The sequence below is a fragment of the Elephantulus edwardii genome, unplaced genomic scaffold (genome assembly GCF_000299155.1).
Source record: "Elephantulus edwardii isolate Elephantulus edwardi_28Jun2011 unplaced genomic scaffold, EleEdw1.0 scaffold00095, whole genome shotgun sequence".
In the NCBI taxonomy this organism is placed as follows: Eukaryota; Metazoa; Chordata; class Mammalia; order Macroscelidea; family Macroscelididae; genus Elephantulus; species Elephantulus edwardii.
In genome coordinates, this window is record NW_006399845.1 from 10,389,531 (window position 1) to 10,405,605 (window position 16,075).

The following is a 16,075-nucleotide window of genomic DNA, read 5'->3' on the forward strand; positions in this document are numbered from 1 at the left end:
TGCGATTGGCACAGGATAGAGCAGGGTTTAGGGCTGTTGTACATAAGGTCGGTATAAGTTGCAAACGACTCGGCGCCACATTAACAACAACTGTAAATGGCATTGTTCTCCTGATTTCCTTTTCTGAGTTCTCTTCGTTGGTGTAGAGAAATCCCGTTAATTTTTTTTATCTTGATCTTGTACCCTGTTACTTTTTTCAACTTTTCAATTAATTCCAGTAGTTTTCTTATTGAGTCGGGATTTTCTATTTATAGAATCCTATCATTTGCTAATAGAAATACTCTTAATTCTTCTTTACCAATTTAAATATATTTCCCGTATTTGTCTATGCATCAGAAAGCTGGACAATGACAAGGGATGATAGAAGGAGAATTGATGACTTTGAGCTGTGGTGCTGAAGAAGAGTACTGAATACAACATGGACTACTAGAACAAACAAGTTCATCCCGGAGAGGGTGAAGCCAGGCTGCTCCATGAAGGCAAGGATTCTGAAGATTCATTTGACATACTTTGGACTTGTTGCAAGGAGGTAGTCCTTGGAGAGGGACATTATACTTGAGAGTTTGGAGGGACAGCACAGGAGAGGAAGACCCTCGATGTTATGGATTGATTCAGTGGCTAGGGTTATTGGGGTAGATATATCAGAGACAAGAAGATTGGCACAGGATAGAACAAGGTTTAGGGCTGTTGTACAGAGGGTTGCTATGAGTCGCAGGTGACTCGATGGCACATAACAACAACAAACAACATCTTTGTCTTTTTGCCCTGGTTAGATCTTCCAGTACAATATTGAGGTCATCTTTTCTTGTTCCTCTTTGTTAGCAGAATACTTTCAGTCTCTTTCTTTGGCAATGGTTTTGCATATATACTCTTAATCATTGAAGAACTTCCCTTCTATTTTACTGAGAATTTTCATTATGGATGGATGTTGGAATTTGTCAAATGGTGTTTCTGTAACACTGAAAATGATCTATGGCTTTTTCCCTTTACTTATGTAATTTGGAGGCCGTGGCACCAGGGATATCATTGTTGACGTCAGAGGGATCCTGGCTTAAAGTAAGGAATACCAGAAGAATGTCTATTTGTGCTTTACTGACTATGCAAAGGCATTTGTGTGGATCATGACAAGTTGTGGCTGACATTGAGAAGAATGAGAATCCCAGAACACTTGAATATGCTATAGGAACCTATACCTGGAGCAAGAGGCTGCTGTGTGAATGGAATTGGGAAAGGAGTATGTCAGGGATGTATTCTATCTTCATACCTGTCAAATCTATGATGAGCAAATTATCTGAGAAGTTGGATCTATGAAGAAGAGTGTGGCATCAGGATTGGAGGGAGACTCATCAATAACTAGTGTTATGCAGAGGACAGACACAACCTGACTTACTGAAAGTGAGGAGGTTTATGAAGCATATATTGTAGAAGATCAAGGAATACAGCCTTAAGTATGGATTGCATCTCAATATCAAGAAAACAAAGATTCTTGCCACTGGACCAATAGGCAGTGTCATGATGGAGAGGAGACTGAAACTGCCAACAGCTTCATCTTGCTTGGATCCACAATTAACACTCTTAGTACCAGCAGTCAGGAAATAAGACAATAAACTGCACTGGGAAAATCTGCAATTAGGGATTTTTTCAAATTACTGAGGAATAGTGATGTCAGTTTGAGGACCAAGATGCGTCTGATTCAGGCCATGGTCTTTCTGATTACTTGTTACGCATCCAAGACCTGAATAATGAATAAAGATGACAGAAAAATAACTGACGCTTTTGAGCTATGGTCCTGGAGAAGAGCACTGAACATCCCATGGAAGGCCAAAATAATGAATAGATATGTCTTGGAGAGGGTGCAGCCAGAGTGCTCTTTGGAGGCAAGAATAATGAGGCTTCATTTCACATACTTTGAACATATTGCTAGGAAGTACTATTCCTTAGAGAGGGACATGATGTTGGGAAGAGTGGAGTTTCAGTGACGGAGAGGAAGACCCTCAACCAGGTGGACTGACAAGGTGACGGTGACTACTGCAATGGGCTCTTGTGTGTCAGGAAGTGTGAGGATGGCACAGGACAGGACTAGGTTCAGATACTTAGTTCATAGGTTCGCTATGAGTCATACTCGACGCAAAGGAACATAACAGCAACAACAACAATCACTGAGTCAGAAATGATTCATAGCTCACCCTCTGGTGGATTTTCTAAGGCAGTCAATCACACAGAAGGAGACTGTCCATCTTTCTCCTTTGGAGCAGCTTGTGGATTTGAACCGTGTGCCTTCAGAATTGCAGCACAGCTTACCACTCGGCCACCAGAACGTCATTTATTATGTAATACACTGTTGTTGTTCTTCTGAGGTGCCTTTGAGTCAAGTATGACCCATAGCGACCCTATGAACAACAGTTCTGAATCCTGTCCTATCCTTTGCCATCCTAACACTTCCTGACACTATGGAGCCCACTGTAGCAGTCACCATGTCAATCCACCTGGATGAGGGTCTTCCTCTCCTTTGCTAATCCTCTGCCATTAGCCCCTCATAGCAACATGCCTGAAGTATGTCAGACAAAGCCTCATCATCCTTGCCTTCAAAGAGCACTCCAATTGCACCCTCTCCAAGACATATTTGTTCTTCTGGTATACCATGGGATGTTCAGTACTCTTTTCCAACCTCACAGCTCAAAGGTATCAATTCTTTTTCTGTCATCTTTATTCATTGATTAGCTCTCAGATGCATAGCTAGTAATCAGAAAGACCATGGTCTGAATGAGATACACCCTAGTCCTCAAACTGACATCATTACTTCTCAATAATTTGGAGAGCTTCCTAACAGCAGACCTAACTAGTGCAATATGTCTCCTGATTTCCTGACTACTGGTACCAAGGGTATTGACAATGTGGTTTATTGATGAATTGTCCTCTGTTCTTGATGTCACATTCTTCTTCATAGAATTCAGCTCGAGTCACGTGCAACTCATAGCGACCCTATGTACAAGAGTCTAAAAAATGCTCTATCCTGTGCCAACCTTACCTACTCCCATTACCCCAATCATTGAATCTATCCATCTCATCGAGGCTCTTCCTCTCTTGCACTGTCCTTCCGCCTCCCAAACATGATGTCCCTTTCTAGATGTTTATGAATGATCTTCATTCATCAGTATTTTGCTTGCATGTGATATTAATAATATTGTCTGATAGGGTCCACATTCTGTTGGATCACCTTTCTTGGGAATGAAATAAAATATGGACTTTCAAATAATGGGTTACCCTACTTGTTTTCTAATGTTAAAATAAAATTACAACCCTGATATGAATCTCACTTGGTTATGATATACTTTATTTTAGGTGATGTGGAGTTCTACTGGCTAGAATTTTATTGAAAATTTTAATATCTATGTTCATGAGGAATATTGATTTGTGGGAATCTTTTGTGTCTTTATCTAACTTTGGTATCAGAGTTATGTTTGCTTCATAGAATGACCTAGGGAGTACCCTGTTTTTTTCTATGTCATGGAATAATTGGAATAGAATTGTTGTTAGTTCTTCTCTGAACATTTTATAGAATTTTCCCATGAAACTGTCTGGTTCAGGACTTAATTTTTATGTTGGGCAGTATTTTATGACCTGTTCAATTTTGTTATGTGCTTGTTTAAATAACAGAGGCCATTTGGTAATGACATATCAGATAAGGGACTTATATCTAGAATTTATAAAGTTCTTGAGCACCACAACAAGATAAAGGTAAATAATCCAATTGAAAAATGGTCACAGGATATGAACAGACACTTCACCATAGAAAGCATTCAGATGGCTAACAAGCACATGAAGAAATGTTCAAAATCCCTAGCTCTAAGAGAGATGCAAATTAAAACAACTATGAGATACCATCTCACCCCAGTCAGAATAGCAACCAATGCTGGTGAGGTTGTGGAGAATCTGGAACCCTTATTCACTGTTGGTGGAAGTGTAAAATGGTGCAAGCACTGTGGAAAGCGGTATGGCACTTTCTCAAAAAGTTGCAAATAGAGATACCATTTGACCCAGCAATTCCACTACTGGGACTATACCCCAAAGAGACCATAAATGCCACCCAAGCAGATATATGCACACCCATGTTTATCGTGGCTTTGTTCACAATAGCAAGGAGTTGGAAACAACCTAAGTGCCCATCAACAAATGAATGGATAGAGATACTCTGGTATATTCATACAATGGAATACTATGCTGCATTGAAAAACAAGGAACTCATGCAATATTATTCAAAATGGTTGACTCTGGAGAACATTATGCTGAGTGAAATATCTCAGTCACAAAACAACAAATACTGCATGGTGCCACTGTTGTAAAACAGGACTGACCTCGGGGTGGGGGAGAGACTGAGAAAGATGCGTTCAATAATGTATACTGCATTGAAACAGATGAGGGAGAAAACTGTTTAAAAGGGATATGTGATTAGGTATTTTTGTCATGACAGGAGTCCAGAGAGAAGGCTGCATAGTGGAGTGGACCTGCGGGGAGGGATTGTAAAACAATGAAAGAATTTTGCTTTTACTTTTCCAAAACGGTAGTGTACTGGGGTGGGGGGGAGCGTTGGGAGCAGAGAAAAGTGCAACAATGAATGAATGGAAATCCAAAGTCTATAAATTTTCATTGAAATTAATAAATTAAAAAAAATAAAATTCCAACATGTTGGGGGGGAAAAGTGACTAGAAGTAACTGTTCACAATAGCTGTTCAAAACAGCTGTTCCCAACAGCTGTGTGATTCCGGCTAGTTTGTTTTCCCTGCCGGTAGACATGTCCTCCTCCCTTCCTCTGGCAGAGACTGCCCCCTGCTGCAGGTGCTGGCTGGTGAAGCTCTCGGTGAGAAGGAAGAGGGCTCCCTGCCCTGGATTGTCTCAAGACTCCTGGGAGGAAACAACTATACTGGCCTACTACTTCGCCTGGACCCCCAAGGTACCCCGGGAGAGAGTGTGGAGTTCCGCAGAAGCTTTGGGATCTGACCTTGAACCTCACTTGTGCCACTATGCAGTCTGATCTCCTGGGAGAGTTGGGATCCAAGAAGGCAGATCTAATTTACAGATAAGGAAAAAGAGAGGAACCTATTTTATAGGTAAAGAAAGAAAGGATGACTCAGAGGTGGGAAGGGACTTACCTAAAACCACTCTGCCACTAAAAATTAAGCCTCTGTGAGACATTATGATGTCAAGGATTTTTTTCAAAAGAATATGGAAAGATCAAGTTGGGGGCATACGCCACATAAGAATGGCCAGGAGTAGAGGACTGCTGAAGCTAGGTGATAGGTGGGTGGATACAGATTACATTTTTTTAACAGAACTGTAAATGTTGTTGTTATGTACCATCAAGTCAAAACTGACTGATAGTGACCCTCTAGCAGGTTTTCAGAGGCTTTACACTGTTCAGGAGGGGACTGCCCACCTTTCTCCCAAGGAGCATCTGATGGATTGGAGCCACATGCCTTTGGTTCGGCAGTGCAACTCCTTATCACTAAGCCAATAGAGCTCCCTAAAAAAGAAAACAGAAGAAAAAAAAGTCAGGCCTTTCCACTCCCCCCTTAAGTCAACAAAGACCATTTATGAAGACTTTCCCAGAACTCTCCTTATGTTAGGCCCTGTGGAATGAGGAAAATAAGTTGGACTGGTCTGCACTTTCAGGGATAAATCTGTGGAGGACAGTCAAGAAAGCACTCCCTGGAAGTCAGTTTGATATTACAACCAAAGGTACAAGCTTTAGTATCAGAACTGGGTTTGAGGTTCAGGTCAGCCACTCACCAGAGAGGAAATTACTTGACCTCTCTGAGCTTCAGTTGTCTCCTCTAGAAAATGGAGGAGCAGGCAGGGTAGAGTTCAGCTTGCCTGACTGGAGTCCTGAAGAGATAAAAAGAGGCAAACCATGAAAAACCCTTAGATCAAGATATTCCAAAAAGGGCTGGAGGTGTATATCAACAGTGAACTGCCAGAAATTAAAATTGGATTCAGCAGAGTACATGGAATAAGGGACATCACTGCTTATATCTGATGGATCTTGGCTAAAAGCAGAGAATACCAGAAAGATACCCATGTGGATCATAATAAATTATGAATGACATGGAGAAGAATGGGAATTATAGAAACATAGTTGTGCTCATGTAGAACTTATACAGAAACAAAGTATGCGTTGAAAACAGAATAAGTGGATACTGCACAATTTAAAAAAAGAAAAAGTGCTCATCAGGTTGTATTCTTTTGCCATACCATTTGGTCTGTATGCTGAGGCAATAATTCTACAAGTTAAACTACAAGAACACCACACCAGGGCTGGAGGAAGATTCACTACAGGCCTGTGGTATGGAGAAGACAACTTTGTTTGCAGAAAATGAAAATGTGGTGTGTTTACTGATGAAACTTTAAGACTGTAGTGTTCAGTATGGATTACTCCTCAGTGTAAAGTAAGAAGAACTCCTTAATAAGCAACATCATATTAAATGGTGTTGTTGTTATGTGCCTAGAGTCACCTGCGACTTACAAGAGACCCTATGTACAATAGCTCCAACTGAACCTTGTCCTATTCTGCTCCAGTCTCACTGACTCCGACCCCACTGCCCCAGTTACCATGTCAATCCAGATGGGGTCTTCCTCTTCTGTGCTGTCCTTCCACCTTTCCAAGCATGATGTCTTTTCTCCAAAGACTGGTCACTCCTTGCCATGTGCCAACAGTGTAAGAAGATTTAAAATCCTTGCCTTCAAGGAGAAACTTAATTTCACCCTCTCTAAGACATACCTATTTGTTTTCTTAGTGGTCCATAGCATGTTCAATACTCTTCCCAGCACTACAGTTCAAAGGCATCAATTATTTTGGTGTCTTCATTAGTCATTGTCCAGCTCTCTGATGTATAGCAAGTAATTGAGAAGACATGGCCTGGGATCAGGTGCACCTTCATTGCCAGACTGACAGTGTTAATCTTTATTACTTTAGAGACGTTCCTGATAGCAGACTTTCCTAGTGCAATTCGTCTTTCCTTTCCTGACTTTTGGTGGCAAGGGTGTTGACTGTGGAGTCAAGCAAGCTGAAATTATTAACAAACTCAATCTCTTGTCTATCATGGTGCTGCCAGTTGGTCCAGTGGTGAGAATCTTTGTCTTCTTGATGTTAAGCTTTAATCCATATTGAAGACTACAATCCTTGACCTTCTGCAGCAAGAAAAGTTTTAAATTGTTTAGGATTTAATTTTATTTGGACCCACAATCAATTCGCATGGAAGGCACAATCATGAAATCAAAAGACAAACTACATTGGAAAACCTGTTGCCAAGGGTCTGTGGAGAAGCAGAGGGTCAGCAAGGAAGGAGAAGACCCTCAATGAGATGGACTGAAGACACAATGGCTGCAACAGTAGGTGCAAACACTGAGCAGAGATTGTGAGGATGGCAAGGCAGGACTGGGTAGTATTGTACTGTTACACATATAGTTACTCTGAGTGAGGGTTTTCTCCACAGCATCTAACAATTTATGCCACCAAGAACACATAAGAGTCTGAGAGGCACCTACGTTCATTGCAGCATTCTTTACAATATCAAGAAGATGGAATCAAGTCAAATGCCTATCAGCAAACGAATGGACAAGGAAATTGTGTTACATTCACACAATGGACCACTATGTGGCAGTAAAGAACAATAAATTCATAAAACAGCACACAACATAGGCAAATCTAGAGGTTATTATGCTAAGTCAAATAGCTCAGTCATAAAAGGTCAAATACTGCATAAGACCATTTGTGAAACTGAGGATAACTGGGGTATGTAGGGGATGAAGAGAGCAGAAATAGAAGCAATGTGAAGGACCAGGATAAGACAGGATCAACAAAAGGACAACACAGCTACAGCAATTAGTGAAAAGCAACAGCATATGTGTAACTGTTCAAAAGGGGTGGGGGAAGGGAAGAAGGAGGTAGAATGTTATTAGTAACAAAAATGAAAAGTATTACCTCAGGAGAAAGATGGGCTGTCTTCCCATTACAATTCACAGCCTTGGGAACCATAGAGAAGGGTGCTATGAATTGGAATTGACTTGATGGCAATGAGTTAAAAAGTATTACAGGAAGTGGGTTTTAGATTCCACAGGAAAGGAATTATTCATTCTGAGTGTTTCTTCACTAGGAAATTCCTCGAGCTTGCTCCAGGCTGCTTTGTTGGGGGCCTCGAGGAGGAAGATGGAGGTCAAACAGGTGAGACCAATCCTGTGGGATGCAGTGGAGGATGCCAGGGCCCGCAGGGCTGGCCTAAAGACCCTGCGTTCAGGCCTCCTTGGGGGCCCCCTGACAGATGGTGGGCTCAGCCAGCTAAATCAGGCACTGAGGGAGCTGCAGGTAAGAAAGGTATGGTCTTGAGGCCCCTGGACCTCCAATGGCCAGAGGCTGCCCAGAGTCCTTTTTCTGTAGGTGGTAAAAGCCTTGTGTCAGCACCCAAGAAGTCAGATATCCAGAGAATCTCAAGTTGAGGCAGTGGGACCTTTAGAATCACAGGTTTGTCACCTCCTCTGACCACACAGGAACATGATAGATGCCTGCTTTATCTTCCATTCACAGAACACTTTTAGTAAGCTATCAAGAGCCTTGATGGCACAGTAGTTGAGCATTTTGGTGCTAAGCAGTTTGGTGGTTTGAATCCACCAGGCACTCAGGAGACAGAGGAGGGTGTCCGCTTCTGTAAAGATTTACATCCTGGACTACTCTGCTCTGTTCTGTAGGTTAGCTATGGGAACAAATAACCTCAGTGGACAATGAATGGATTTATGAAGGACCCTTCATTGACATACTACACTTGGCACTAATTTGTTAATTCTCCATTAATTATCGAGGTTTTGTATGCTGTCAACTCTAGTCAACTGACTCATAGTGACTCTATTTACAACACATTGAAGTCTTGGTCTACCTTGTGTCATCTTCACAAAGTCCACTGTGGTTAAGCCCTTTGTTGCAGCCATGGTGCCAACTCATCTGAGTCTTCCTCACCTTTTCTGACCACTTACCCTTCCAACCATGACATTATCTTCCTAGGAATGCCCTTTCTAGTTACATGTCCAAAGTATATGAAGTCTCACCATCCTTGCCTCCAACAAGCACTCTGACTGCACGTGTCATTGTTGTTAGTTGCCACTGACTTTACTCATAGTGATCCTGAGTACAACAGAAAATTTGCCTGATCCTTCGCTGCTCTCACAAGCTTCACTGTGCTTTTATGTCCATTTTGCAGTCACTTTGTCAATATATCTCATTGAAGGGCTTCCTTTATTTTGCTGACCTCCCACTTTTACAAGTCTTATAAGTTCTTTTCGGAGGACTTGTCTCTCTTTCATGCTCCAAGAATGTGAGTATTTTACCATTCTTTTCTCTAAGTAACATCTTGGTTGTACTTCCTTCAAGACAGATTTGTTTGTTCCTTTGTCAGTCCATGGTATATTCAATTGTCCTCTAAACACCACACATCAAAGGCATTGATTCTCCAGGTTTCCTTATTTATTGTTTAAATTTAACATTCATGTGAAACAACTGAAAATGCCATGGCTTCATGGCTTCAGTCATGTGCATCTTAGTTTTTGAACTGATATTCTTTCCTTTAGCACTTTCAAGAGATCCTTGTCAGCATGAACTCCATGCAATACAGCATTTTTTTTAAATCTTTATTTGATTGTGGCTACCATGGGTGTTGACTATGAAACAAAGTAAAAGGAAATCCTTTACCATGATGTTGCCCATTGGTCCAGTTGTGAATATTTCTTTGCTTGCTTTATTTTGAAGCATAAGCAATACTATAGGTTGTAGTCTTTGATCTTCTTCAGTAAGTGCTTCAAGTCCTCTTCCTTTTCAGCAAGCATGGTTTTGTTATCTGCATAACACTGATTATTGATGAATCTTCCTTCAAGCCTCATGCGACATCATCTTCATATAGTCCAGTTTCGTGGTTTATTTGCTCAGCGTAACTATTGATTCATATTTGTGCCCATTCCAAAGTAAGGTGATTCAACAAAATGTGTATATTATTGAACAATATCATTATCACAAGCAAAATCTTGCTGAAGAATATTCAAAAGGTTGGAGTAATACATTAATAGGATTGCCATAAGCTCAAGGTTAATTCAGAAGAGACAATGGATCCATCATCGGATTACGGCTTAATGCACAGAATATTAGAAAGATGTTTACTTGCATTTTGTTATGTAAAGGCATTTGGCTGTATTGTTCATAATTATGGATAACACTAAGAATGGGAATTCTAGAACACTTTATATTGTGCATGTGTGGAGCCTCTATGTGAACCAAGAAGCTGTCATTTAGAAGAATGAGGAGAAAATGCATGGTTTAAAATCAGGAAAAGCATGCATCAGGATTATATCCTTTTACCATATAATGATATATGTCATTGTTAGGTGCTGTTGAGTTGACTACAACTCATTAATAACCCTACGAACAACAGATCATAACAGATCTTGAACCCTGCCCTATTCTGTGCCATTCTCATTATCTCTGGCATACTCAAGCCCATTGTTAAAATCACAGTGTCAAAAAAAAAAAAATCACAGTGTCACTTTAAGCCTGCAGCATGCTCAGGTCTGGTGTGGCCCTATGCATTCCTACACTGCTTGCAAGAACAGTGTTGAACCAAGCAAGGTTTCAGAAATTTCAGACAAAAAATACATGGAGATGTTTTTCTTTATATATATAAAAAAGTCACTGTGTCAATCTGTCTTGTTGAGAATCTTCTTCTCTTTTGCCGACCAACCATCCACCTTTCTAATCATGTCTTCTTCCAAGGACTGGCCTCTCTTAACAACCCAAAGCATGTGGGATGAAGTGTTATCATCTTTGCATGTAAGGAGCACCCTAATTGCACTTTCTCCAAGATTTATTTGTTCTTTTAGAAGTTCATGGGCTAGTCAATTTTCTTCAACACCATAACTCAGTATGTCATGTCTAGAACCTTCAAGTCAGAACTCACAGCTGATCTTCTAGCAGGTTTTCAAAGCTAGTGAATGACACAGGAGAAGAATAATTCTCTCTCTTTTGCAGAGCACCTGGTGGATTCATTAGGGTTCACATGCAACTCCTTACCACTGAGTCACCAGAGCTCCCTGAAAATGCACTATGTTGTTGTATACAGTCGAGTTGGAATGACTCATAGCTGCCACTCCAGTGGGTTTTAAAATGTTTTATTTTTTTATTTTGTGTGTGTGTACTGTCAAATTGGATCTGACTCGTACAAGAACCAGCAGGTTTTGAGAGGTAGTTGATTGAATAGGAGGAGACTGCCTATCTTTCTCCTGCAGAGCAGCCCAGTGAAATTCTTTTCCTAGCGTTAACAATCAGCTGTACAAATGCAATTACAACAGAGTAATCTGGGCTTGGAAGCTCTTATAAATGCAAGGTTCAGTGGGCATTCTAAATAAGCCTTGGCAAGAAAGAGAAGACTTCATGATGGAAGCGATTCCAGAAGGTCAGCAAGTCCATGAGAAAATGGTAGTCAGATTTAGAGGAAGCTGAGTGCTTGATACCTTGAGGAACTGCAATCAGCTCAATTTGTGGACAACAGTTGGATGAAGAAAGTCAGGACAGGACTAGCGAGATTAGGTCCTATAGGGCTTTGCATATCTACTGTTGTGATATTTGGGCTTTGTCACAGGATCCACATGTATTTGTTGTTGTTGTTAGGTGCCGTCAAGTCGTAGATGACTCATAGCGACCCTATGAACGAATGGCCTGAGCACTGTTCGTACATAGAGTTTCTGGAGACAAGCCATTTTGGAAATGGATGCCACTCCTGCTTCCAGGCTTGTTTCAGTGAGGAAGCTCCAGCCAACACTCCACCATGGGTACCCATGACCACGTTTGGCTCATCACTGTCACAGTGTTCAGCATCACAGCAACCACGAGTTACCTCTGTACAGCAACACACACACCAGTGCTATACCACCTAGAAGAGTGTTTGACAGGAAAACAATTTGAACCCACCTTCGGCTTGGTAGCAGATACCTGAATAGGGAAAAAACACCACCAACAAAAACATTGCTTCTAATTTGGATGAGCAAACTGAGACTCAGACGAAATGTTACAGGGCCAGCATCACACGGACAACCATAGGAAAGGTGCAATCACATTCAGCCCCACATTTTGTCCCCAGTGACTGGAAATCTGCCTTGTCTTAGTCTCTCTTGCATCTTCTCTTCTTTCATGTTATTCACAAGTTTCTGCAACTGGAGCTATTATCAGATGTAGTTTATAGACAAGGGTCCTGGTGCCACAGTCCAAAGGGAGTTGCACTGCTAACCAAAGGTCAGTATCTGTCTGGTGGTTAAAACCTACCAGTGCCTCATTCCGATACAGGCCATGGTCTTTGCTATCACTTGTTATGCATCAGAGAGTTGGACAATGACTAAGGAGGATAGAAGGAGAATTGATGTCTTTGAGCTGTGGTGCTGGAGAAGAGTATTGAGGGTACCATGGACTGCTAGGAAAACAAACAGATTCATCCTGGAAAGGGTCAAACCGGGCTGCTCTTTGGAAGCAAGGATTCTAAGGCGCTGTCTAACATACTTTGGACATATTGCAAGGAGGGACAGGTCCTTGGAGAGGGACATCATGCTTGGTAGGGTGGAGGGACAGCGCAGATGGGGAAGGTCCCCTATGAGGTGGAATGATTCAGTGACTGGGGTAATCGGGATGGGTGTGTCAGAGACGGTGCGATTGGCACAGGACAGAGCAGAGTTTAGGGCTGTTGTACAAAGGGTCGCTCTGAGTCGCAAGCGACTCGATAGCACATAACAACAACACCAAGTGCCTCTTTGGGAGAAAGATGGGCAATCTCTAGTGTGATTTACAGTCTCAGAACAATAGAGGGTTAACTCTGAGTTGGTTCCAACTGGACGATGAGAGACAGACAGGGCTGGGGGCCTACTGGATGGCAACCAACAACTCAGGTGGTGGAACACTTAAAGGGTTCAAGCTGCTAACCAAAGAAAGCTTGGTAGTTTGAACCTTCCTCACTGATTCCTCAGGAGAAAGATCTGGTGATTTGCTCCAGTAAAAAGTACAGCCAACAAAAGCCCGTGAGGTTTTCTACTCTGTCAACATGCAGTCATACATACTTTACGCCATATAAAAAAAGCAACAATCACCTGCCTGAAGTCCTACAGTTAAGCAGATGGGACCTTGATCTCATTTCAAAACCTAGTTACACACACACACACACACACACACACACACACACACGTTGCAAGAGGAAGTATGTGGAATTTGTATTCCCAATACCTTCTCAGCAGGTGATGGATTCAGAAGCAAGCCCAAGTCTAGGCATCTGGAAGGAGCCTCCAGGTGGGTCTGGAGTTTGAGGGGGACCTGGGGATCTTTTCCACACTTGTTTTGCTTATGGATGTTTTCCTCTAATGGCAGAAAGGATAGCATGTTTATATACTGGATGCCACGAAAATCACCCTTTCAAGAACTCTGAGGAACAGGTAACATGTCATCTCCAGAAACTGGCAGTCCTATGGGGAATAGTGTTGCATAGTCTAGCTTATCTGGCTTCAGCTTACCCTCTTGACATCAGGGAGAAATAAAGACCTTGCAGTAAATGAAGGGCCCGAACAGCTTTGGGATCCCTAAGGGAGGGGTGTGGGAAAGAGCTGCTTTTCACTGGATTGGATTTAGGGGTATGGGATCCTCAAAGCTTCTTTCTAGAGCACCTACTGGCAGAGCCAATCTCTGTCCCTCTCCCCACTGCCTTCTGAGTCTCTGCCCAGACTAGGTCATGGTCACAGTTCTGGTCATGAAGATGTGTTGGAATGTGTGTCCAATGTTGTGTGTGCATGCCTGAGATTCTGGCTGACCCTAAATTGACCCCACCAAGGCCCAGCAGGCCCCAGATTTGGCCCTCCAGTTCTTCTTGGCTCAGGCCCGGAGGCAGAGATTGCGAGAACAGCACCAAACTTGGTTCAAAGAAGAGCTGAAGCATTTCAAGCAGACGGAAGAGGTGGCAGGTGACCAAGTGAAAGGCCTGGTGGCTGGAAAGGTGAGGAGGGGTCAAGTAGGGAGGATCCAGTGTGAGTTACAACAGACAAGTCCATACCTCTTTCATAGTCCTCATGGGATTCAGACAGATGAAGCAATTCTTAGTACTCAGTGCTGTGGTGGGGGAGTAAGGGGCTTGTGGGAATATGAGGTACCTGAACAGGCTGGGGTTGGTCACAGATGGCATGTGAATGGAGATTCAAAGGGCAGAACTTCACAATGATAGTTTTTGTTCATTACATATAGGGAATAAGTGAACAATATAAAACCAATACAACAGGGTTGGGTGTGTGAGCATGCTCTGGAAGGGGACAACACAGCATGTGCAAGAGTCCAGTGGGAATGAATGCCAGGACTGGTTCTGGGACCAACACAAGGCCAGTCTGGCTGGAACCTAGCACGTGAACGGTCAGAGATAAGGCTGGGAGAAGCTTCTGTACCATGTCTTGGAATCTGGACTTTACCCCAAGGAGAGTTAGCCCCTGAATGGCGTCATCTGAACTCTGTCCCTCACAAGTGATTTTGTTAAGTCACTTCTGAGTTACTGTTTCCAAAGCTGTAAAAGGCAATTACCCATATGGCTGTTACTAAATATTCCTGAAATATTTAGCACCATGCACAGCTACTTAGATAAGAATATCATTATTGAAGGTCCCTGAGGAGAGTCAGAGAAGGCAAAGGGAGGAGACAGTATTGAGACTCCAACTGGAAGGCCTTCAGGCAGAGCGAGATGCTGCAGAACAAGACCTGGTAACCCTCTATGACCTGCATGTACAGGCTACTCGAGCTAGGACGTGCCATGTGCTGCAGGTCAGTGGGAGCCTCTGGGCAGGCCGAGCAGGCTCCAAGGCTGGCTTACTAACAGGCATCTTGTGAACCTGGAAACAGGTGTTCCGGGACTGGCAGAGGCTGTGGGAAGAGCAGGCCCTGGCTGCAGAGCATCACCACCGCAACCTTCTGGCTAGCATTCTACAAGACAACATCAGCCTGGCCACCCAGAACCAGCAGCTCCAAATCGAGAACCAGCAGCTTCAAGATGCAGACTAGGTGGGGACTGTTATTCTAATCTCTGCCCTGGAAGAAACCTGGTGAACAAGAATCCTTCATAGATAATTTCCTCTCCTCATTCTTGAAAATGCGAAGAGGAAGATGGGGCACAGCTAACAAGCTAATTCTCACTAAAGAAAAAAACGACACTAAACTTTTTCTCAATATGAATAACACCATCACTTTCTGATTTCAGTGTGAGCCCCAACAGTCATTTAACCTTTTCAACTACTCATAGTAGGTTAAAAAAATCCCCACTGCCATTAAATCATACTCATTGTGATCTCCCATAAATTCTCTGCCCTTGTTGATATTAAAGGGAGGAGACTGTCCATCTATTCCCCTCAGAGCTGCTGGTGGATTTGAAGTACTAACCTTTTGGTTGGCAGCACAACACTATCCACCAGTGCTCAGATCAGAGATCATGGTTAAAAGAGAGGCACATTCCCATGCAAGCATGCCTGGTTGTACATAGTTCACAAGCTTGCATTACAATTGCCTGCACCAACCCAACACTCAACAAAACCATAACTGCTATCAAGTTTATTCCCATTCATTGTGGCCCCATGTACTTCAGATCAGAACTGCATTCCATTAGGGAGCTTGTTAAGTAATAATAATAATTTCCAGACCACATTCCCTAAGACTGCTTTAGGGGGCAGGTCTGGTGTAGACTCTAAAGGATGTTTCTACAAGTTCACTAGGTATCCTCACAGAGAAGCAGGCCTGACATTCCTCTCACCATGAAAGCAGGTAATAGGCAGGAACACCAACAAGATGACACTAGATTCTTAAGTTTTCCAGGGGAGTAAAAACATGTTTGAGATTTTTACAATACAGAAGACACATGACAAAGTTGACTGATTTAGGAACCACCATATACCCCAAAATACTTTATTAAGACCTTATTGCTTATGCAGTTAAAGAGACACTGATTGAGCTACTGGAGTTTCCCTGTGCTTGAACCCACATTAA

The 16,075-nt window shown here is 42.5% G+C and overlaps 1 protein-coding gene across 1 annotated transcript in view; it reads left to right on the forward strand.

The window, feature by feature from the left end:
• The window catches only part of LOC102868134, a 33,325-nt gene extending 18,225 nt beyond the window's left edge, over positions 1–15,100 (forward strand). Inside the window, exons 8-12 of the mRNA XM_006891226.1 lie at positions 4,818–4,951; positions 8,151–8,359; positions 13,893–14,069; positions 14,714–14,863; positions 14,942–15,100. Coding sequence (XP_006891288.1) covers positions 4,818–4,951; positions 8,151–8,359; positions 13,893–14,069; positions 14,714–14,863; positions 14,942–15,100 — 829 coding nt within the window. The remainder of the gene's footprint in view (positions 1–4,817; positions 4,952–8,150; positions 8,360–13,892; positions 14,070–14,713; positions 14,864–14,941) is intronic.
• Positions 15,101–16,075: the final 975 nt, after the last annotated feature.